The 24375-nt window shown below is 43.8% G+C and overlaps 1 protein-coding gene across 21 annotated transcripts in view; it reads left to right on the top strand.

Moving 5' to 3' along the window:
* Nucleotides 1–24375, top strand: part of SH3KBP1 (SH3 domain containing kinase binding protein 1) — a 356082-nt gene that overhangs the window by 315684 nt on the left and 16023 nt on the right. For all 21 annotated transcript variants that reach the window (XM_063804933.1, XM_063804930.1, XM_054676597.2 and 18 more), the window contains one exon: nt 2147–2232. In XM_063804933.1, coding sequence (XP_063661003.1) covers nt 2147–2232 — 86 coding nt within the window. The remainder of the gene's footprint in view (nt 1–2146; nt 2233–24375) is intronic.

Below are 24375 nucleotides of genomic sequence, written 5' to 3'. Positions count from 1 at the left end.
GGAAGTTAGGGTGAGGCAGGAAATAAAGGTCCTTCTCTGAAGCCTAAGCTGCTTCTCCTTTCCAAGTACAGGAGTTCATGCTCTACCTGAACTTCTATTTCAGCCTAGCTTGGAAGGGCCCAGCCAGCATCATAACACACACTCCCAGGACAGTCTTGGAGCTGTATTTTCTCTTAGTGGAGGCCAAGCCATTAGGCCTAGGCCTGGTCCCTGGTATTCTCACCCCTGCCCCTCCTGTGGTGGAGGATGCTTGAGGTTAAGAGGCAGTGTTTTTTGCTTGGGAGTTGAGGAGGACTCACCTCCTTCCATTGGTCCTTTTCTCCCATCACAAAAATATGCATGTTGTGCCAAATGCGCCCACAAACACTCCCTTTTTTGAAACAGGATCTCACTCTGTCACACAGGCTGGAGTGCAGTGGCACGATCACGGCTCACTGAAGCCTCAACTTCCCTGGGCTCAGGTGATCTTCCTGCCTCAGCCTCCCAAGTAGCTGGGACCACAGGCGTGCACCACCACACCTGGCTAATTTTTGTATTTTTTGTAGAGATGGGTTTTCACCACATTGCCCAGGCTGGTCCCAAACTCCTGGGCCCAAGTAATGCTCCCATCTCTGCCTCCCAAAGTGTTGGGATTATAGACGTGAGCCACTGTGCCCTGCTCACCACCCATTCTTTGAGTGAAAAACGCAGCAGTCTGTCCTGTCAGCTCCCTGGTTTGGAGTTTACCCACAGCACCTGCCCTGACCTGACCTCCAGGTATACAGGTCTCCTGCTACAACCGTCCCTCGGCCCCTCATTGCCTCCCAGACAAAACAAGCCCTGTAGTATCCGGCCCAGCAGTCAGGTGTTCACCAACCTTGCCAGCCTTTGTCCTGTCACTTCTCTCTGAGGACTTCAGACTTTGGTCCCGGGGGACTTGGCCACACTGGCACTCTCACCTACACTGGAGTCATTGCTCAGTCACACCTCTTAGGAATATGTCCTCTCTCCCTTTTCCTCCAAGGCTCAAGTGTAACACCACCTCCTTGCCCACTACCCTCTGCCTCACAGATCTCCTGCACTGACCCACTCCTTTCTTCTAATAGGACTGTGACACCTGCGTCTTATAGCCTAGGCCATGTGTACCTGTGGCTGGCTGGCTGTCTCTCCCATTTAGACCACAAGCCATTCCAGAGTAGGCACACCTCTGAATACCCACAGCACAAGTGGCACGTGACAAGTGCTTGTTGACTAAATCTTGTACTACTCATTGTGAGGTGTAACTTCAGGCCATGGTGGCCTTCGGGGCGGTGAGATGGACTATTTCTGTTACTTTGCTGGGAACAACTGCTCAGCTTCTCTCTCTCATTTTATGGGCAAGGATCTTTTCCTATTTCACCGCTCTCATAGCCCTTGGATAAACTCGTTTGTGACTCATCCCCCCAAAAGGGTGCAAAGAGCTGTCTTGTGGAGTAATTTGGAGGAACCTTCTGTTTGTGCATGAGAAGGCTAGGTTTCTCTCATCATCTTGGAGGCCTGTTCCCATCCCATAGAGCTGCTCCTAGCCCAGATACAGAGGGAAGTCATTCGTGTCCTGATGAGCATGGGGCACCCATCCAGGAGCCGTCTAATGTTACAGGCCTGAGCCCCAGCGCCAGCATTCAGGCCGCCAGATCTCAACTCGACACCTTGTGCCTTTCAACAGCCTGGCTGATGCCACAACCCCAGGCCAGAAAACCTTTTTCTCAAGGTTGAAAGTAGCTGACCTTTGACAAGCAGCATTGGCTAAATTCCTTGTTCCTTAAAAGGAAAGCTCCCAGTTATCATTAGCCAGTGTTTATTTGGCCGCAGGGCAGGAGCAGGCCCTATACTGCACCCTGTGTACCCAGCAGGAGGGTTTGTGGCTGGAAGTACATTGGCGAACAGTCATTATTAAAATAGCCATTTTTGAAAACGTGTGCTGGAGAGGGACGCATCCAGCCTGTCAGCTGGTCTGCACCCCATCTCATGTGGCTAGACAGCTCGTTGGTTCTCTGGCTCCCTCACAGGCAACAGTGCCATCCACTCCACACGCAGCACACTCCTTAACGTGTGCAGCAAGAAAACTGACAGAATGACAAGGACACACACCAATTATTAAATGTCTGGGCTTGTGTTTTTAATGTAGGGGTGACAGTCCAAAGATTGACTTGGCCGGCAGTTCGCTATCTGGCATCCTGGACAAAGATCTCTCGGACCGCAGCAATGACATTGGTGAGTAAGGACAGTGTTCTCGCTTCTCTTTGCAGAGTTAGTAAAGAACCTCAGAGCCTGGCTTGCCTTCAACCAGCATGATGAGAAGTAATAAAGCCATTGAAATGCCAGGCTGGCACCCTCGCTTGGCTTTAGGTGTTACAGTTTTGTAAAGAAGGGAAATGATGGTGCTTTCCACATTAAAACACAATGCCTGGGACCTTTCCCCTCCCTAGGAGAAATTCCTTACAAGATCTAATGAAAAGAAATGATGAATAAGCCTTTTTGTAAAAAGTGGGCATTAGCCCTTATGTTCACAGTTTCCAGTGATTTGTGTGTTTTGTGTAAAAAGGTGGATGGATGCAAATGTGAGATGGCAGGGTTCATTGTTGATACAGCACTTTTGACTGAGTTTCAAATGAGCTTTGGTATGGTAATTGCCACTTAGTTCAGAACATGAGTGAGTTTTCCCAAGGTCAGGATACCACCATGTGATAAATGGGAGGGAGCTACAGTCTCTCTGGGTAAATAAAAGTCAGAGGTCCTTTTGGAGGTGTACGTGACTGGGTGTGAGGCCACCGGTGTGCTGTTAAGGCCACTAGTGGTCTGACCTGGGTGACAACCCTTTTAAGAAGTCCAGATTCAGGGACTAATTTTTTCTTATTATTTTATTTTATTTTTTGACATAAAGGCCATTTAATGATAGAAATATATAAAAATAATCATATTGTTTAGCAACAGGCTATCACATTTCTTGGGAAGAGGAAAATGACCTGCTTTAAGAAAAACTTGCAACCATGTGCAAGTCTTCATTTCAACATATTTTTCCCCATCCACTTAAGCATTTATCCTTTGAGTTATAAACAGTCCAATTACACTATTTTAAAATATACAATTAAATTATTATTGACTATAGACATGCTATTGTGCTATCAAATAGTAGGTCTTATTCATTCTTTCTAACTATATTTTTTGTACCTATTAACCATCCCCACCGCCTCCCCACCCCAGCCCTGTACTACCCTTCCCAGCCTCTGGTAATCATCCTTCTGCTCTCTACCGCCATGAGTTCAATTGCTTTGATTTTTAGATCCCACAAATAAGTGAGAACATGCAATGTTTCTCTTTCTGCACCTGGTTTATTTCACTTAGCATAATGATCTTCAGTTCCATCCATGTTGTTGCAAATGATAGGATCTCGTTTTTATGGCCAAATAGTATAAATTTTTTTTAGCTTTACATCTTCTGTTTGTACCTATCAAGGTCATAAGTTAGCATTCTCTCATATTCTACATAATATAGAAGGCTGAATTTTAAAATTTACTTTGTTTTAATTGAACTTTTTATTTTGAAGTCATTGTAGATTCACATGCAGTCGTAAGAAGTAATAGAAATCTGTGTACCCTTTACTCAGTTTCTCCCCAATAGTAACATCTTACAGAACTATAGTACACTGTCATGACTAAGATATTGACATTGATATGATCCACCAATCTTACTCAGATTTTCACAGTTTTACTAGTACTTGTGTGTGTATTTCGCTCTATGCTATATATATATATATATATATATATATATATATATATATATTTTTTTTTTTTTGAGATGGAGTCTTGCTCTGTCACCCAGGCTGGAGTGCAGTGGTACGCTCTCGGCTCACTGCAACCTCTGCCTCCCAGGTGTAAGCGATCCTCCCATGCAACCTCTGCCTCCCAGGTGTAAGCGATCCTCCCACCCCAGCGTCCTGAGTAGCTGGGACCACAGGTACATGCCACCATGCCTGACTAATTTTTGTATTTTTTGTAAAGGTGGGGTTGCACTATGTTGCCCAGGCTAGTCTCGAACTCCTAGGCTCAAGCGATCCTCCCACCTTAGCCTCCCAAAGTTCCAGGATTACAGCTGTGAGCTACCGCACCCAGCCTGCAATTTTATCATACATGTAGGTTTGTGTATCTACCACCACAGTCAAGACATAGAACATTTCCATCACCACTAGATCCCTTGTGTTGCTCTTGTTAAGCCACACCCACCTTTCTCCAGCCCACCCCCTTCCCTAACCTCTGGCAAGCACTATCAGGGATTGATTTGACATGGAAGATAGCTTTCCAGCATCATCTGCTTGGGCCACTCACTTTAGAAACAGATGTGCGATGGTTGGCAGGCCTTGTAAGAGCACTAGAGCTCCCAACATGAGCATTCTGCTCTCCTGCTGCTGTCCCTCTGTTTGGGTGCTGTTTTCCTCTGAATCTGCTGATAGAGTTGCATCTTTGCAACTGCTGACCTGCAGTCTCTGGTCTGATCTCATAAAGGCTTGGGGCTAGGATGTGTGACTGTGACTGTAAATGCCAAAAGTACTTCCCCTGTTTCCACAAGCTCGTTTACATCCTCAGCCCTTGAGAAGCCCAGTCAGGAAGCATAACCTGATAGCTTGGGCTGATGCAATAACAGAAACTCTGGCCTGCTGTAGCTTTTGTTCTGCTTAAAGTGCAGGCAGAGCAGAGCAGAGCAGTAATTGGCTGTGAATGAAAGGGGATTGTCAGAATGAGCCTAAGTTCCGGTTCTACCACCGCAGTTTCATATTTGGGCCCTGTTTTAAGCCAGGGTGGCTGGTTGGTGAAGGTCATGTGCGACCTCAGGAGGCTGTCTTGTCACCTCCCTCATGTCAATAGGAAGGGAGGTATTCTCCCTCCTCCAGAATATACAGGATAATCTGTCTTGCTTGCTAAGAGCATTCACCTTTGACCTTTGCATTCTTTGGGTCTGGAGATGTCTATGATCGCTATCATGAAAATATGAATCACATGTTTTTCAGTCTGATGAGCTAGTGTGGAAATATTGGGGGTATTGATGGGGGGGCGGGTTCATCTATAGAAGCTTTTCGTGCTGTGGAAACTAAGCACAGTTGCATGTATTTGGGAGCCCAGAAATAGAGTACTGAGGTTTGGTTTTCTCTCTCTCTTTGCCACAGAGACATTAATCCTAGAAGGCTATATCTTCTCAAGTTAATGGTATTTTTGTTTTGAGATAGTCTTGCTCTGTCACCCAGGCTGGAGTGCAACGGTGCAATCATTGCTCACTGCAGCCTCTAACTCCTGGGCTCATGCAATCCTCCCACCTCAGCCTCCCAAGTAGCTGGGATTACAGGTGCACACTACCACACCTGGCTAATTTAAAAAATTATTTTTGTAGAGACGGTGTCTCCGTATGTTACCCAGGTTGGCCTTGAACTCCTGGGTTCAAATGATCCTCCCACCTCGGCCTCCCAAAGTGCTGGGATTACAGGTGTGAGCCACCACGCCCAGCCTCAAGTTAACAATTTAATGTATGTTTTATTTGCATTGTAAGAAATAATGATTGACAGTCACATGATCAGTAAATACTTGAGTACCTACTACTCAAATGCAAGGCTGGCTGGAGACGGAGGCCCTCACACACGGGCTCTGCCTTCCAGGGGCTTTGGATCCATTTGGGCCCCTAAGATGGCAAATGAAAAGTTAAATAACACTGTAGGTCTGTATAAATGACTGAGTGGTAGAAAGTAATGCTAGTTGGAGGAGAGAGTGTTCCCTGGGGCCCAGGTTGTTGGAACAGGCTTTATAAAGGGGGACAGATTTGTCTGTATCTTGAAGTTGGATTTGCTTATGTGGGGGTAGTGGAGGTGGGCAGGAAAATCACGTGGTGAGTGTTGACCAGCCTGGCTGTGTTAGAGAGTTTGTGCTGGGAAGGAGGGAGGGTTATCCTGTGTATTAGTCCATTCTTGTATTGCTATAAAGACATATCTGAGACTGGGTAATTTATAAGAAAAGAGGATTCTGCAGGCTGTTCAGGAAGCATGGCAGCATCTGCTTCTGGAGAGGCCTCAGGAAGCTTCCAATCATGGCAGAAGGCAAAGGAGGAGCAGACACTTTTAAACACCCAGATATCTCGAGAACTCACTCACCATCATGAGTACAGTCCTAAGGGGATGGTACTAAACCATTCATAAGAAATCCACCCCCATGATCCAATCACCTCCCACCAGGCCACGCCTCCATTGGAGATTACAACTGAACGTGAGATTTGGGTAGAGACACAGATCCAAACTATATCACCCTGGAATTGTAAGTAGGGACTGGATTGAGTTTGAGGGAGATGGATTTGTAATTTATTCTGTAGGCAGTGGTGATCATTGATAGTACACCAAAGTGACAGGATCAGGTCTAAAAATTCAGATAGTAACTGCTGGAGCTTTGTGAGACTAATCAGGTGAAGGAAAGATGGGTGTCAAGGAGTCAGGTTATTTGATACTTGGGGTGAGAGACAGCGCCAGAATGAAGCTGCTTACGAAAGGCTCAGGAAAGAAGAGATAGATGTGGAAGCAGCAATACAGGAGAATTTTTGCCAGGCGATATTGTCAGACAGTAGACTGGGTTTGGGAGTGGGGAGGAGGAGAGAATGATTTGTTAGTCTTGAGGTTTTAGGGTCGGGTGACTGGGGAATCCAGCAACACGGGTAGAAATGAGCATGTCAGAAGGAGGAGCTGGTTTGGAGGAAAACGTGATTAGTTTAGTTAAGCATGTTGGCTCTGAGAGTGGGCCAGACATGCCCGTGTCAGTGCCAAGTGGAGGCAGGAGGTAGAGGGCTGAGGCTCGAGAGGTTGGCAGGAATTGGAGGTAGGGATTAGGAGCTTCCTAGTGGCTGGAGAGAAGAGGGCAGGAGTAGCCTCTGCAGACCTGGGTTTGAATGCTGAATTGGCTGCTTCCCAGCTGAGTGGCCTTCTCCAATTTCCACAGACTTTCTGAGCTTCAGCTTCCTTATCTATAAAGAATACTAACATCTCTACTGGGCAGGTGGCTCATACCTGTAATCTCAGCACTTTGGGAGGCTGAGGCAGGAGGATTGTTTGAGCTGAGGAATGTGAGACTAGTCTAGGCAGTATAGTGAGACCCTATCTCTACAAAATTTTTTAAATAACCAGGTGTAGTGGCATACGCCTGTGTTCCTAGCTACTTGGGAGGCTGAGGTGGGAGGATCGCTTGAGCCCAGGAAGTAGAGGTTGCAGTGACCTGAGATCATAACACCGCAGTCCAACCTGGGTGACAGAGATCCCATCTCAAAAAAAAAAAAAAAAAAAAAAGACTAACATGCAGCAGTGACTCATACCTGTAATCCCAGCACTTTGGGAGGTGGAGGCAGGAGGACTGTTTGAGTTTAGGAGTTTGAGACCAGCCTGGGCAATATAATAAGACTCCATCTCTACCAAAAAAAAAAAATTAGCCAGACGTGATGGCACATACCTGTGGTCCCAGCTACTCAGGAGGCTGAGGTGGGAGGATCACTTGAGCCTGGGAGGTGAATGCTGCAGTGAGCTATGATCATACCACTGCACTCCAGCCTGGGTGACAGTCAGACCCTGTCTCAAAAAAAAAAAAAAAAACAACTCTATCAACTTCCTCACCTTGTCTTCCAGAATTATGTCAGATCACTTGGTGGCCTGTAAAAAAGATAGAAATGCTTGCTATTAATGTTGTTTGCTTGGAAGTGATAGTTGGGTCAGGAAGATAAAGTCCTCGCTGTGAGAAAAGGCAAAGAAGAACCTAGGGCTGAAGACCAAACCTCCACCAAGTCCACATTTAAGGGAAAATCAGGATCTTGCAACATCAGAGAGGCCAAGGGAGGAGAGAATTGTAAACGGAATGTCTATAGGCCCAAAGGCAGGAATGTTCTTTGTAGTTGGGTCGGTCAAGGAGAAAAAGACATTGCAGAAGTGGGTGGCTTTCCTTGGGGCTGCTTCGGTAGCATTTGTTCATTGCATTGGATCAAGTAGGAAATTATTTGTACCAGAATGTTTTGTTAGTGATTCAGACAATTGAAGCTGTCTAAATGTGGGCTGCAGTGAACAGCATAATACAACCCTGAAAACCACTGGAAACCATCCATGTTAGCTATAAATAAATCTGGGTTTCCGCTTAATAAAGCTATAATTTAAAATTATTATAATATTAAATTAGAGAACATGGCTTTTTCAGATCTTGTGTGGGCAGCTCCCAGCGTCTGTCAGCCAGCGATCAATTAGAAGGAAATCAATTGGTCCAAAACTAAATTGTTGATGTCAGTTCGAGATATTGTTTATATCAAACTATGCAGCCATATTTCAAGTAACATAATAGAAAACATGGACAAACTCCAACATAGGCCTGTGCATGAATAGAAATGAAAATTGTCCAGTTTTCTCTTGCTGATGGAAGAACCACTGTCTGATTGAATGGGAGATTATAGGCCGTGAAGTCAAGTGCTATAACGTTTACTTTTATTATGCCGTATATTGTAGTTCCCACTGCATGGCAGGATTTATTGTTACACTTCAATGCTATCGAGATTTTCAGTTCCTTTCCCACTAAAGCACATAGCAACAGGCCTTCAGATAGGAAGCCTACTGTAAAGTAAGCCACCTGTTTTCAACTAATTGACTTAGAGAAAGCCCTTGTCATTCCTCCTCCTCAGTTGCCTAGCATCTTTGTTGGAACTGTTGTTTTTTTTCCATCCGATCCAGATCTCAAACTATTCCCACTTCCATCTCTTTACGTAGACCCCACCCCGTCTTCACTTGAGGACTGTGAAGATTTCCTCTCTGTCTTTTCAGCTTGACCCACAAAACGCACTTTGCACTGTAGTCAGTTTTGGGACAAGTGTTGCTTGCTTTAAAGTCAACAGACTTGGGACGTGGAAGTGGTTTGAAAGGTATCAAGGCTAACTTCAACTCATGCTCAGATCTCTCACAGATGCCTGGGGCCTATGGTTCCTTTGGACCAGGAAACGTGAAAGTACTTCCCTGTGCCCTGGGAACAGTATTAAGAGCCAGTCAATTTGAGGTTCCGGAAAGGTTCTCAAAGGGGATTATGGTGATGGTTGCACAACTCTGTAAACTTACCAAAATTATTGAGTTGTGCAGATAACATGGGTGAATTTTATGGTATGTATAAATTGTACCTCAGTAAAGCTGTTAAAAAGAAAAAAATAAGAACTAATTGAAATTTTCCTAACACTCACATTGAGGTCCCAATGTTAAAATAGATATGCACACCACTGATCAAATATGGGATTCAAAGTTCCCCTTTGCCCCACTTTTTTTTTCTGGAGACCGGGTCTCACTCTGTTGCCCAGGCTGCAGTGCAGTGGTGTGATCTCAGCTCACTGCAACTTCCACCTCCTGCATTCAAGCGATTCTCCCACCTCAGCTTCCTGAGTAACTGAGACTACAGGTGCGTGCCACCATGCCTGGCTAATTTTTGTATTTTTTGGTAGAGACGGGGTTTCACCATGTTGGCCAGGCTGGTCTCAAACTCCTGAGCTCAAGTGATCCACCCGCCTCAGCCTCCCAAAGTGCTGGAATTACAGTCATGAGCCACCGCACCAGGCCTCCTTTGCCCCACTTTATAAAATAGTTGTGATTATTTAGAGTAACAACTACTACATTGATGTTTCTGCATCATCTGTAAACTAATCCTTTATATATATAATTACGTTTTAGATGTGTTAAGAAAGCTCTCCAGGATGGGCGCGGTGGCTCATGCCTATAATCCCAGCACTTTGGGAGGCCGGCGGGGGTGGGTGGTGGATCACCTGAGGTCAGGAGTTCGAGACCAGCCTGGCCAACACGGTGAAACCCTGTCTCTACTAAAAATACAAAAAAAAAAAAAAAAAAAAATTAGCCGGGCATGGTGGCAGGTGCCTGTAATCCCAGCTACTCAGGAGGCTGAGGCAGGAGAATCGCTTGAACCCGGGAGACAAAGGTTGCAGTGAGCCGAGATCACACCACTGTACTCCAGCCTGGGGAACAAGAGCAAAACTCCATCTTAAAAAAAAAAACAAAAGGTCTCCAAAACCTAGTAATCATTTTGTAATGTAAAACGTCCCCTTAGGGTGTTAAATGTGTGTATTGTTTTACACCATTTTAAAAAATCAAGGTCCACCTGGACATTGATCTGTAGCTGATTACAACCCTGGTGAAACAATAATCCCAAAGCGTTTGAAAGGATTAGGAGTGTTTTGTAAGCATGTTTGGGGTAGAACATGCCTTTATAACTTTTAATCCTCGTTGAGGTACAGTGTGAGTACAGGAGCTGTGTGTGGAATATCCTCGTGTTAGAATCATTCTGCTAATATAGTGGAGCACAAACCCTCCCCCTTCATCTCCCCTCTTCCATCGTCCTGAGGTTCTAGTGTTGAAATAAGAGCAGTGAGAGCAAGCAAGAGTAAGGAAAGAAAGAACTAATATTCACTGGGTGCCCACTAAATGTTTTGTCTATTTTTTTTCTCACCGTCCATAGCCCTATGAAGGATGTGTAATGACTCATGTTTTTACAGTGAAGGAACGGGGAAGAAAGCAAGCTGGGGAAACTGAGCAAGATTATCTGGCTAGTAAGAAATTGGAGTTGAAGGCCAGGCGCGGTGGCTTACACCTGTAATCCCAGCGCTTTGGGAGGCCAAGGCGGGCAGATCACCTGAGGTCAGGAGTTCGAGACCAGCCTGGCCAACATGGTGAAACCCTGTCTCTACTAAAAATACAGAAATTAGCTGGGTGTGGTGGTAGGCGCCTGTAATCCCAGCTACTTGGGAGGCTGAGGCAGGAGAATCGCTTGAACCCGGGAGGCGGAGGTTGCAGTGAGCCAAGATTGCACCACTGCACTCCAGCCTGGGGGACAAGAGCGAGACTTCACCTCAAAAAAAAAAAAAAAAAAAAAAAAAAAAAATTTGGAGTTGAAGCCAGGTCTCTCTGACCCATAAGCCCAAACCTTCTAGGTCCACATCAGCATTTCTCAACTGCTCTCCCCAAGGGGACATTTGGCAATGTCTGGAGACATTTTTGACTGTCACATCGTAGGGGTGGGGGTGGAGATGCTACTGGCATCTAGTGGATAGAGGCCAAGGATGCTGCTAACCATCCACCAGTGTGTAGGATAGCCCCCACAGACAACAAAGAATGACCCAGCCCCAAATGTCAATAGCACCGAGGCCCAGAGAGCCCAGTCTGTGTTAGGAACAGGAAGAGGACAGGCTTCCCCTGCAAGTGCAACTTGTGTTCCCTGGAGTGGCCTGTCTCATTTCCTGAGAATATCTATAAAACCTAGTTTGAAAATATTTCATATACAAAAAAGTAATTATATTTGAAGTAATTAAACATCAACCAAGGACATGACTGTGACCTTTGTGAGAGAGAAAGAGGAAGGTGGGGGGGAGAGAGAGAGAGAGGGGAGAGAAGAGAGGGGAGAGGGGAGATCTTAAGGCTTGCAGCAAGTGAAATGATACCATTTGAGTCTGATTTCAAATAGAAAGAGTATTGGATTTGTGATTAGATATTTGCCAAAGATCAACTACCCAGTGTTTAAACGGGTATTACATAAAAGGACAATAACAAATTTGATCAATACTAAGTTCTAAATCTGTACTCTGTATGGTAAAGTTATACAGGAGAGCAAGAGAGAGCAATTGTAATAGCGACCATTAACACAACATTTTTGTGAATGTGACACCAAATCTCTACAAACAAGTGATTACATTCTTACCTTATTTTGCAATTTCTACCTTTTATGATAATAAATCACTTCTAAGGGTTTCTCATACAAATTTTGAGGAAAAATTCAGATCTCCTGACTTGGGGCTATTGGTTTTTCTGTCCTGTTTTTAAAATACATATTTTAAACTTCCCCTTTTGGAGCCAGAGAGCCAGTTATTGGTCCTTGCAGCATGTCAGATCATTGAGCAATTTCTCAGGTTCAATAAAACAAGATATACTGTGTCCTGCCTGCCATTAAAAAAAAACAAAAACCCATGAATGACACTTGGAGTGTTCCAGATTGACTACTGGCTGAGCATGTGTGTGAACAACAGCTGCACCTTCCAGCTCTCTCGGGATTAGTTGCTCAGACATGAGAACTTTCACTGAAGAGCCACGGCTGGCTCCTGCAGACACTGTCTCCTTACTGGCAACCTTCAGACACAGCCTTTGGGACCAAGGACATGGTTGATGTTACCTGTGCTGAAGAACAGGAGATACGGTTGCTACTGGTCTACAGTCAAGTCTGCATATGACAGGCTGCAGTGCCCATGTGTGGACGTGTGCAGCTCCGGTCCCTATCTAGGGACACAAATCGTGATCAAACTTAAATTTTCGTCAGGAGTAGCTGAAAAGCACTATACATTTCTCAAGTGTGATGACAGAAAGCAAAAGAGATTGTGCTGAGGGTCAAACGCTTTATACAAAGGAAGTGAAACAGGTTGCGCTTCTGATTGATGGGTTTTTAACCCAGGCAATCCTCTGAGCATTTTGGGTTCCTTCCTCGAACTTACAGAGGCGTAGCTAATTCAGAACAGCTTCTGTGGATGGCCTTCTCCCTGCATCGCCCTTGAGCCCTCCCCTGGTTCCCAGCCTCTCAGGCTCACAGTGGAGGTGTGCTGCTGAGGAAACAAGGTCAAGTTGGCAACCAGCACTCATTTCGAAAGGCATCCTCCAGTCCTACAGGAGATGGTCCTTCAGGGCCCTTTGAAGGGCCTGATCTTGGGTGTAAAATGAGCATCTCCACTTAGACTTTCTCAGTCAAAGATGTTGATCCTCACCAGAACTGAGGTGCTCACCTCTGCCTGTGCACCTTGCACAGGGCGGTCCTGCTGGCCTTTAGTGGTCCATCACGGTGGCTGGGTTTGTGCTTAGTTATGAGGGTCTTCACGAACATCTTTTACACCATAACATCCCATAAGCGCAAACTCAGTAAACATTGAAAGTGCCTGTAGGAAAAGCCTCACAAATGCTATAGAAACAGGGGGAGGTTACGTCAAAGTGGGGACATGATGGCAAATGTTGCAGAACCTCACTGCAGCAGTGCATTTGGTGGTATGAATTATTCCAATATACAGAGAGCAAATTAGTACTGTCCTACCCAAGTGCTCTATACCCACGAGCCTGCAAAATAGCTGACCTGAGAGAGGTGGAGGGACATTTAGGGAGCATCAATTCAGATGGCTGTTGGCTTGGAGAGGGTCACAGAGGCTAGTAGCTGTGTGGACTTGCAGGCAGCCCCAAATGCTCACCTATGTGCAGAGTCAGCATGTCCTCCCTCCCCTGGTAATGTGGTCGCCTGCATCTCTGTGGCCAGGGCCCTCGTTCATCATTCAGTCTGATGGCTTGAGTGCCTCTATGTTTGCTACATGCTGAGACCGTATTCTAGTGCCGTATTCTGGAGGTACTGGGTGTACCTACAGGTTTAAGAATGCAAATCTGGAGGTACACCCAGTGGATTCAAAGTAGTCTCATAGAACAAAGAGACTTATATAGTGACCTTTGCTGCATCCACAGTATACACCACAGAGGTCTCTGAACTGAAAATGAATGTGGAAGCAAGGGAACAGGTGATGTTCAGCTCTCAGATCTCACATGGCATTTATTTGGCTTGAGGTGCCCCCCTCCCCCTGTCCCCTGGCTGTGGGCTCATGGATTGGCAGAGCCCGGTTATGGCTTCCGTTTTACTTGCAAATATCCAGAGGAATGTACAATCTACCAGAAAATTGTGCTCAGGCATCCCTTTGTCACATTAAAAGCATTATGGACACACGACATTTTATTAAGTATTTTGTTCTGGTATCACTTTATTAAGTAAATTATCAAAATCCTTATTTAGCCATGGACTCTCATTAAAGCATGTTCTGGAAACCTTGGCCAAGGTTAGGAGCCTGTAAAGTTTGATTCATTGCAAAAGAAAAGTGATTAGCAGTTGGAGAGTGACATTGATGGGCCCCATTAAAAGGTCATTGGATGTGGTGGTGGCAAGCGAAGGTTGGAGTTGGAGGTCAGCAGGATGCCCTGATTTAGAACCAAGCTTACCTGTCCATAACCTATAGTGACACTCTCTTCATCTCCCCAGGCCTTAGCCATGTCTCCCTGAGGTTCATACTGTTTGGAATTTCACAGGTTCATTTATCAAAAAAAAAAAAAAAGGCTTTTAATTTGGGAGACGGCTTGATTTTTCTTTTATTAATGATGCACATTCAAAATAAACAAATGCCATCTCCTACTGGAAAGGGTATAATCTCCAAGTGTAAAATTGAACAAATTTAGCTTAATGGGAAACTCACAATGTTGACCTTTTTCTCAGTGCATTATGACTGGTGATAACCTTGGCGCAGACACATGCCAGTTCTTTTGAAAACCATAGGTCCAGCTCACATCTGCAAAGATGGAAGGTGGCGGGAAAGAGAAATGTTGGGGGCAAGGAAAAGGCCCTAGAGAGAGTCAGGCGTTGAAGCAGTGGCTCAGGTAAAAACTTAAGTGTCCAGAAATGTACAATTAGTAGATTAACTTTTTTTTTTGATAGAGATAGGATTACTTGTAATTTTTTTCCTAAGAAAAAGTCATGGAGTGTCAGATTTTTCAGAGCACTTTAAATCCTTTTTACCTTCTCCTGATGTTTACAAATGAGAAATAGCTCATCAAGTTACCCAGGCTGGTGAATGAGAGCCTGCCAGCCCTTTCTAGCAGTTTTGGGGGACTCTTGTCTCTCCTAGGGTAGTAAAAAGCATACTAGGCTTTGAGACAGAAGGTTTTTCCTCCTCAAATTTTGTAGTAAGTGTAATTTTGGCTTCCATGTAATTCTGGACATTAGAATATTATTGTTTCACATATGCATTAAAATTCTATATTATGAGTATCAGACTGCTCTTTTTTTTTTTTTTTTTTTTTTTTGAGACAGGGTCTTGCTCTGTTGCCCAGGCTGGAGTGCAGTGGCACAGTCACAGCTCACTGCATGCTCAACCTCCCAGGCTCAAGCAGTCCTCCTACCTCAGCCTCCCAAGTAGCAGGGACCACAGGTGTGCACCACCATGCCCAGCTAATTTTTTATTTTTTGTAAAAATGCATCTCACTGAGTTGCACAGGCTGGTCACAAACTCCTAGGCTCAAGCAATCCTCCCGCCTCACTTCCCAAAGTGCTGGGATTACAGGCATGAGTCATTGCACCTGGCCCTGCTCTTCTTATATCTAAATAAAGTGCTGTTAAAGAAGATGAAATGACCCATACATCTTGCTCTCGAAAAAGAAATGTGCACTGTGCTCTGGCTGCTCATCCCACTGAAGCTGACCATCAAGCACACCATTGTACCTCCTTGGATCTTGGTTTTTCATCATTAATCCAGGGGCTTGGATGACATGATCATAAATAACCCAATTCAGGCAGTGCATGGGGTCTCATTCCTGTAATCCCAGCACTTTGGGAGGCAGGAGGGATCACTTGAGGCCAGCAGTTCGAGACCAGCCTGGGCAATATAGGGAAATACTCTGTCTCTACAAAAAATATTAAAAAGAAAGGACCCAGCGCAGCGTCACAGTCTATGTTTCTCTAACCCTGTCCATTTCTTTTAGCTGAGTTTTCTAGACATTGAGAAAACTGCTGTCTTGGTAGCCTCTGAATCCTCTTTGAAATGAAGCAGCTTATTCTTTCCTTTGTCTCTTTACTTCATTTTCTTTAGTTCTGTCAGTTCTTTTAATCTAGAATTGATAATTTGGCCCTTTATAAGATCTAATCTAGGGATTTTTTTTTTTGGCTTAATGATTTTTTGCTTTTAAATGATTTGCTGGCTATATGGAGATTTAAGAAATTGTTAAGGGGTTATGAACATAACTATTTTTTTTTATTTTTAGTGATGGGGTGTTGCTATGTTGCCCAGGCTAGACTTGAACTCCTGGGCTCAAGTGATTCTCCCACCTTAGCCTCCTGAGTAGCTGCGACTATAGGCATGCTACTGCACCTGGCTCATGAGCATACCTTTTTGTAAAGTTTTAAAAAGTACTCATTCGTCTTTTAAAAGAATTATTTTGATTTTTTTAACCCAAGTTATTACAGGGAAATGTGAAAGAGTAGGATGTTTGCCCTCCTAAATAAGTTTGAGATCCTAGAGAAAACCCTGACATAGATGCAAGTTCCAGGTTGCAAGTTCTATTTTCAAATCAGTTGGTTAGTAATTCTTTGCTTCCAGTGACATTGAAGGAGGTACCCACTAAGTTGTTTGGTGGTAGACCATTAAAAATAATAATTCCTGGTGATGCTAGACTATGGTCTGGTTTTTGGCATATAATTTGCAAGGAGTTCAGAGAATTGAGTGACATTGATAACAAAATTATTTCCATTCTGGCCGGGCGCAGTGGCTCACACCTGTAATCCCAGCATTTTGGGAGGCCGAGGCAGGTGGATCACGAGGTCAGGAGTTTGAGACTAGCCTGGCCAATATGGTGAAATCCCGTCTCTACTAAAGATACAAAAAACTTTTAGCTGGGTGTGGTGGCCCATGCCTGTAATCCCAGCTACTCTGGAGGCTGAGACAGGAGAATCGCTTGAACCCGGGAGGCGGAGGTTGCAGTGAGCCAAGATCGTGCCACTGCACTCCAGCCTGGGTGACAGAGTGAGACTCCATCTCAAAAAGAAAAAAAAATTGTTTCCATTTAATCTACTGTTTTTTTTTTTTTTTTTGGTGAGACAGAGTCTCACTCTGTCACCCAGACTGGAGTGCAGTGACGCCATCTCAGCTCACTGCAACCTCCGCCTCCCGGGTTCAAGCGATTCTCCTGTCTCAGCCTTCAGAGTAGCTGGGATTACAGGCATGGGCCACCACACCCAGCTAAGTGTTTTTTGTATTTTTAGTAGAGACGGGGCTTCACCATGTTGGCCAGGCTGATCTTGAGCTCCTGACCTCAAGTGATCCACCCGCCTCGACCTCCCAGTGTGCTGGGATTACAGGCATGAGCCACCACACCCAGCCTCCATTCCATCTACTTCTATTTAAGTGAACAAATTTTCTTGGCACTTACGTCTCTAAAATGAAAAATAGAGAGTTGATACCAAACCATCTCTTCCTGGTATTGAGTGATAATCATACACACATGAAGTGTTTGAGGGAAAAGCCCAATAAAATTCTGTTTTGTCATGCTTAAAAATTATTTATCAAAATGTGTTCTGATCATTTGTATACTAATAATAATGTAATGAGAACTCAATCCAGAAGAAAAATAATTTTTACACTTAGAGTCTTAAGATTTCAGGAAAGAAAAAATCTTAAACTTCAATTTCTGTACATGTTTTTACAATAGAAACATGATAAAATAGTTAACAACAGACTTGAAAATGGATTAGGATAAAATTCAGCAGTAGGGGTTGGAAATATGAATTTAAGGAGGAAAAGGAAGGATGTAAAATTTCCAACTGTTAAAATCTTATGATATTTTAAAATGGATGATGGTGGTGGTTAAATTGCTGCAGTATTCAAATATATATTGGATATATTTAAGAAATCTATGTAAGTTATATTTTAAAATCTCAATGTTTAGAATATAACAGAAATTACATCCTTTGTGAGTAAAACTTACATAAAAGTTTAGATTTCAACTTGATATGTGTGAGGAGGTTATACAAGGGTTTCCAAAATTATTTTAGCAAGTACACTGGCTTCATAAATATATCATTTTATACTTACACAAACATTTCTATGGATTAATTTCTAGAAGTGACACTGATATATCTGAAGGTGTACACATTTACATTTTGTAATAGGTATTGCCAAATGGCATACAGAAAGGTTGTGCCAATTTATGTTCCTGTGGATAATAGTGTAACTACTGTTTCCAATAGAGAATTACATTATTTATCAGATCACTTTGCATAGCAAATTTGGGCCTGTAGTGAGCAATTTTTAAAGGAATGCAAATGTGGAGAGCTACTTTTCCCCACTTAGCATTGCTTGTCATCAATCCGAGTGAATCACTACCTCTCCTCGAAGCAAGACTACAGTAAGACGTGTCCCCCCTTTCTCTGATCTAAATTGGGTCCCCATGCTATCATTGCTAATTTCACCTTTTATCATTCTTTCATAGTAACTAAGAGAATTTGTAATTATCCATACAAAAGCCTGTCTCCCTCAGTGGGTTCTTAGCTCCATGTGGGCAGGGAATGTGGCTATTTTCCACCCCTGTATCCCCCTTTGCCTAGCCCAGTGCCTAGCTCATAGTGTATGCTCAGAAAAATAGCCACTGAATGAATGGGCTGAGCGTTTAAGTGAGGGGAAATATCAAGATGCAGGATCATAATACACAATCTTCATTGCCACTAGCCACGTGTGACTATTAAAATTTAATTAAATAGCTATACTTACCCATAATCTATGCACTCTGTAGCCACGTGGGGCTAGTGGCTACGATTTGAATAGTATAGATTATAGAAGATCATCACAGCAAGTTCTACTGGACAGTGCTGATATAGGATGATTGTACATTCATTTTCAAAACTATCCCTATGCTTGGCACAAAGTAAATACTTAAGAAATGTTTGATTGAATTAATGAGCAAATAAACACTGTATCTCCCTCTCTTATTCTTGAGCTACACGTTTTGATGTAGAAGTTGCTTGTACCAAATTGCCAAACATTCTCTTAACTTGCCTAACACATTACATTTCTTGCCACAGAGTGCCTTGAAGAAGCCAGCCCCTTTTCCTGCCCATTTGAAAACTCATTTGAATAAAATAGAAAAAAAACAAGCAACGTTCTGTAGTGGAAAGAATCCCTTGGATGTGAATCTGTGTGTGGGCCCTGTTACTTGTTGGTAGTGACCTTGGGCATGTTTTCTAACCTCTGGCCCTCCATCTCTTTCTTTGTGGATTATAGTAATGCCCACACAGCTTGGGGTTTTGTGTACATGAAATGAGGGTGTGTGCATGCGAAGCATCTAGTAATGGCATGGCTGGCACATGGAGTTCAAAACAGTAGCTCAAAACTTGTTTATAGCAAGGCATGGTGGCTCATGTCTGTAATCCTAGCACTTTGGGAAGCTGAGGCAGGAGGATTGCTTGAGGCCAGGAGTATGAGATCAGCCTGGGCAACATAGCAAGATCTCATCTCTACCAAAAAATAAGACAAAACAAAAAATAACTGGGTGTGGTAGCTAGCTAATTGGGAGGCTGAGGCAGGAGGGTTGCTTGAGCCCAGGAGCTTGAAGCTATAATACCATGAGCTATGATCACACCACTGCATGCACTCCAGACTGGGTGACAGAACGAGACCCTGTCTCTAAAAAAAAGGAAAACCAAAACCCCCAAAAACTTATTTATTCTCAGCAGCTTGCGTCCTGCAAACTTCACACCTGGATTATAAATGAAAACACAACAGCTGATCTCCTATATCCTTACACATTTTGGAGGGCTTATTTTCCTGCAGAATCTAATCATTGCTAATCATTTCAGTTAGTGAGTCAGCTAACACAGGTGCTCATTTGACCCCTCCCTAATATTGGGCCCATCTTGATAGTCTGCACAGATTTTCCACACTAGTCAAATGACTGAGGCATGGAGCGAGACTTCCTCCTCCCATTCAGACTACCTCATGGTGTTTCTGCAATGCGGAGAAAGTACCTGCGGCCCTGTGGGTTTAGAGTTTTCTCATCTTAGACCTTGGAAAAAAAAAAAAAAAGGTAGGGGAGGGGGGATTTCTAGCCTTGCTCTTAGATTCTTGTTTCCAAATCCCACAGCTCCATTAATGGTGTATGAAAACAGAATTCTGTCTGCATGATTTGAAAGGGTTTTCACATAGTCTCTCATTTACGAAAGAATAATCTTATGAAGCTGATGGCTCAGATAATTCTCTCATTTTTTTCCTGCTGGAAAATCTGAAGCCTAGAAAGGTTGTTTGTTAATGTATTTAATAATCATTTTTTGAACACTCGCTGCAAGCCAGGAGTGATCTTAAGTCCAGGGAAGCAGAGAGAAAAGCCATAGCTTCTTCCCTGGCTGGTGGGGGAGGCAGAGAAGTCAACAGGAAATGTCAGTACAGGGCACTAAATGCCGAGATCACGATGATGGGTGAGTAGGGATGCACCCAACCCAGGTCTTAGGGTGCAGTCTGGCTTCTTGGAAGAGGCCTCAGTTGTGGCACTGAAGGAATTAGTCAGGAGAGGAAGCCCTGAAGGGACATACTCAGATGGGGACTGTACACCTCTCTGGTGGCAGCATGTGAGTGGTAAGGGGCTTGAAGTGAGAAATCTATTAACAGTGGTTCCAGGCAAGAAATTCAGCGGCCTTAATAATCTGAGACAGGGTGTGGAGGAGAAGAGATGGCTTCCAGAGTTATTGGGAGGTAGCGACATTGCCAGGTTTTAGCTGTAAGCAAACTTATATCCTAAAGCTCTGTTTAAAGTGCACAGCAACATGCTATAATGAATGCAGAGAACCATTTAGGAGCTCCCAAAGAACTCTGCTGGTGACAGCTAGCCTGACTTAGCCTTTTGACTGTTTCTCCTCTGTGCTTTCAGTGGATGTGCTTTACGTCACCTGCGGTCACTGGTACCATTGCTCCTATCCATGGAAAATGAGGCTACATTTTCTAATTGAACCAAATAGAGTGTGACTGAAGTTCATGGAAAATGAGCAACTTCATGTGCCATGAAGAGTCAAAGGCCCTTTCCAAGCCAACTCCATCGTGCCCAACATGAATTATCCCCGTATGTCTGCAGAGAGTTTGTTGTCCAAGTATCACAAAAGCAAAGGGCCTCTCGTCCTTATGAAACGAACTTCTTAAAAATACCCCGGCATTTGCCAGTTCAATAGTTTTGGACTGACTTATGGGCATTAAAACCTTTTTCTCTTAAGAGGAAAAATTCCCAGCCAGGCCGAGAAAGCTCATATCAAGTTTCAGCTTGATTCATTTCAAAACCACCATGAAAATTGGGACATTTTCTCCACACCACAGTGGGTTAGTCATGGAAATTCTGCCTTAATCGCAGCTACCATGGCCACAGCCATGAAGCATGCGCTCTGTGCCTCTGAAAAGTGATGTGACAGTATTGGAGAATTTCTCCCCTTCACTGTCAGAAAGCAGAAATGCATTACAGTTCATGGTCTATGGAAAAATGCCAGGGTAACCTGAGGTTCCCTTTTCAGCAAGCAATCTCATATTTGATACATTTTTTTTCTGTATGGCAGTTTGGTTTGGTAGCTGTTTCCAAAAAGTGCTCTTTCCAAACTAAAACTATGGAAAGTTAAACTTAGCAGAAATGTGCATTAAGCTGGGTTTAGTGGCTCACGCCTGTAATCCCAGCACTTTGGGAGGCCGAGATGGGTGGATCACCTGAGGTCAGGAGTTCGAGACCAGCCCGGCCAACATGGTGAAACCCCGTCTCTACTAAAAATACAAAAATTAGCCAGATGTGGTGGCACGTGCCTGTAATCCAAGCTCCTCGGGAGGCTGAGGCAGGAGAATTGCTTGAACCCGGGAGGCAGAGGTTGCAGTGAGCCGCGATTGTACCACTGCACTGCAGACTGAGGGACAGAGCAAGACTCTGTCTCAAAAAATATATATATTATATTTTAATATGATATATAATATTATATTTTAATATGATATATAATATATTTTAATATGATATATAATATATTTTAATATGATATATAATATATTTTAATATATAATATTATATTTTAATATATATATTTTAATATATATTATATTTTTTAATATATATTATATATTATATTTTAATATATATTATATATTATATTTTAATATATAATATATATTTTAATATAATATATAATATTTTATATATATAATATATATTGTATATTAACATATACTTTATATATAATATATATTATATATTAACATATATTTTAATATATATAATATATATTATATATTAACATATATGTTAATATATATATAATATATATATGCATTAAGAGGTTAAGAGTGGCTTCCCCTGAGGTATTCGGACCTTCCTCTTACTCATGAGTGACAGAAATAGAGCAGTCTTCTCTGCCATATGTCCTGGAGACTCTTGCTAAGCGTGGCCAGGCTTCACTGTGCATAGGTCTTCTTAGTGCAAACCTCAACCAGTAAAACAGAATGGGCCATTCCGCCTTCTCTGCATCCATAGCAGAGAATGCTTCTTCAGCCTCGAAGCTACTCACATCCCGCTAGGAGCCACTTCTATAAGCTACATTCCTGGTTTTTTTCTTGAGATAGTTTGTTCATTTGTTCGCTTGTTCCTTTATTGACAGAGGAACCAGCATGTTTTCCCTAGGAACATTCTAGACTTTGAGAACACAAGGATGAGTTCCTGCCCTCCTGGGGCTCACAGCCTAAGTGCGGGAGACAGACATCACACTTCTGGGTTGTTTTAAAAGTATAACTCATTACAGACTGCCACCTCACACATTCTGAAATCCTAAACTGCCAGGTGGACTTAATTCAGTGGGCCCAGGAGGGTCGGGGGATGGCAAAGATGGAATCCTCCCTGGAGTCCTGGCAGAAGTTTCCTGGTGTGAACTTGTCCACCCCTGCACACAAGTGGACTTACCAAGTCCATCCTAAGAGGGGCCCAAAGCTGTCCCATCCCCTCCCCTGGCTCCCTGCATTCCTCTCCCACCCCACTGTTATGCTGGGTCACATCTCGGGCCTCTTCCTAGCTCCAGCTGCAGTGTGTCTGACCTGTCACCAATCATTCGAGCCTTTGGCCACCATTTTCGTCAAGTGCTCCAGCACCTCTGTGGCCCTCCAAATCGGGCCAGCACTCCTCAGCCCAGCATGGGAGGACCCACTGTTAGAGAGCCCAGGCAGGCTCTCTATTCACTGGGCCCTGGAACACCCTTCAGTCACTTGGTGGCCTCTCCACTCCTCCGCTTGGCCAAATCCTCACTCCCTTCCCTCCCCTCAGCCCCCAGCCTCTTCTAGAGCAGTGCTTCTCAGCTTTTGCCGCATGTTCACATCCCCTGGGGAGATTGACATCTGCTTGTGCCCAGGATGCACCCTAGATGGGGTGAGTCAGTTCCTGGGATGCAGTGGTGTTTTGTTTTTTTAAATTGTCCAGGTGATTCCTCCGTGCAGCTGAGTTGGAGAAGCAGTGTTAATTAGCCTTTCGTTGTTCTTTAGTCACTTCATCCTGTTCAGTTTTTGCTCCTGAGCTTGTTTTAGTTTCCTGGACAGAGCCATAATATAGGTTTGTCCAGCTCTGCCCCTGGTAGCTACCAGCCAAGGCCGTTGGCAGCTGTCTGTTTGCTGGAAACTTTAACAGCCCCCTCTTCCATCTCCTTCACTGGCTGCCAGTCAGCATCTGCTCCTTGGGTTTTTGTCCTCTCTCCTCTCCCCGAGCCTTCCTCTGCCCCTCGTCATGCCTCTGTCCTCCCCAACCAGCACCCCGCCCGGCCCCCAACAAACCTCCCTGTCCTGGGCCTTATTTCCTTCTTCCAGAACAGTTGGAGATCTGCACGGATAAGCTGCTAAACTCATTATATGTAGAGTACATGCAAGGATATTTGTGCAGCGCTCTTCCAAAACAGTAAAACATAGGAGGGGGAAATGATTTGGAAACTAGCTATCCAACAAATGGGATTGATTAATTGCAGTGCAACAACAATTAAAATATTTACAAAAGAATTTTTAGAGACATGGCATATCCGGTTAAGGGAAATAAGCAGAATGCAATATTACATATAGTATGAGCTATACTATCTACAGGAAAAGAAGCCTGGGGGAGAATGTACCAAAATACTAACAGTGCTTGTCTTGATGTGGTAAGATTATAGCTGACTTTCTTTCGTTGTTACAATTTCGTGTTTTGTTTTTTAAAAATTATACGCTGATCATGTATTACATTTATCATCAGGGGAAAGTGATTTAAAAAGATGAATTGGGGGGGTGTTCATGTCAGATGGTGGCTTTTTACATCCATCCAAGTGTGTAATGGGGAATTTTCATTTTAGACAACATGGACTCAGTAGAGGAGAGTCCCAGGGTAGAGTCTGGAGGAGAACCTTTTAAGAAAATAAGTTTCTCCAACCTGGGCAACATGTCAAAACCCCGTTTCTACAAAAATTAGCCAGGTGTGGTGTTGCGTGCCTGTAGGGAGGCTGAGATGGAAGAATCACCTGAGTCCAGGAGGTTGAGGCTACAGTGAGCCAAGATTGTGCCACTGCCCTCCAGCCTGGGAGACAGAGCAAGACCCTGTCAAAAAAAAAAAAAAAAAAAAAAAAAAGAGGGAGGGAGGGAAAGAAAAGAAAGAAAGAAAAAATAATAATAAGGTTCTCTTAAAGGGAAGGCCCCTGAGAGGGGTCAGCTTAGTGAGCCAGGACTGGAGAAGCACATTCTAGCAGGGGGAAT

Source organism: Pan troglodytes, chromosome X (genome assembly GCF_028858775.2).
Source record: "Pan troglodytes isolate AG18354 chromosome X, NHGRI_mPanTro3-v2.0_pri, whole genome shotgun sequence".
NCBI lineage: Eukaryota > Metazoa > Chordata > Mammalia > Primates > Hominidae > Pan > Pan troglodytes.
Note: the sequence above shows the minus strand (reverse complement) of the source record. Positions and strands in the feature narration are given on the sequence as shown.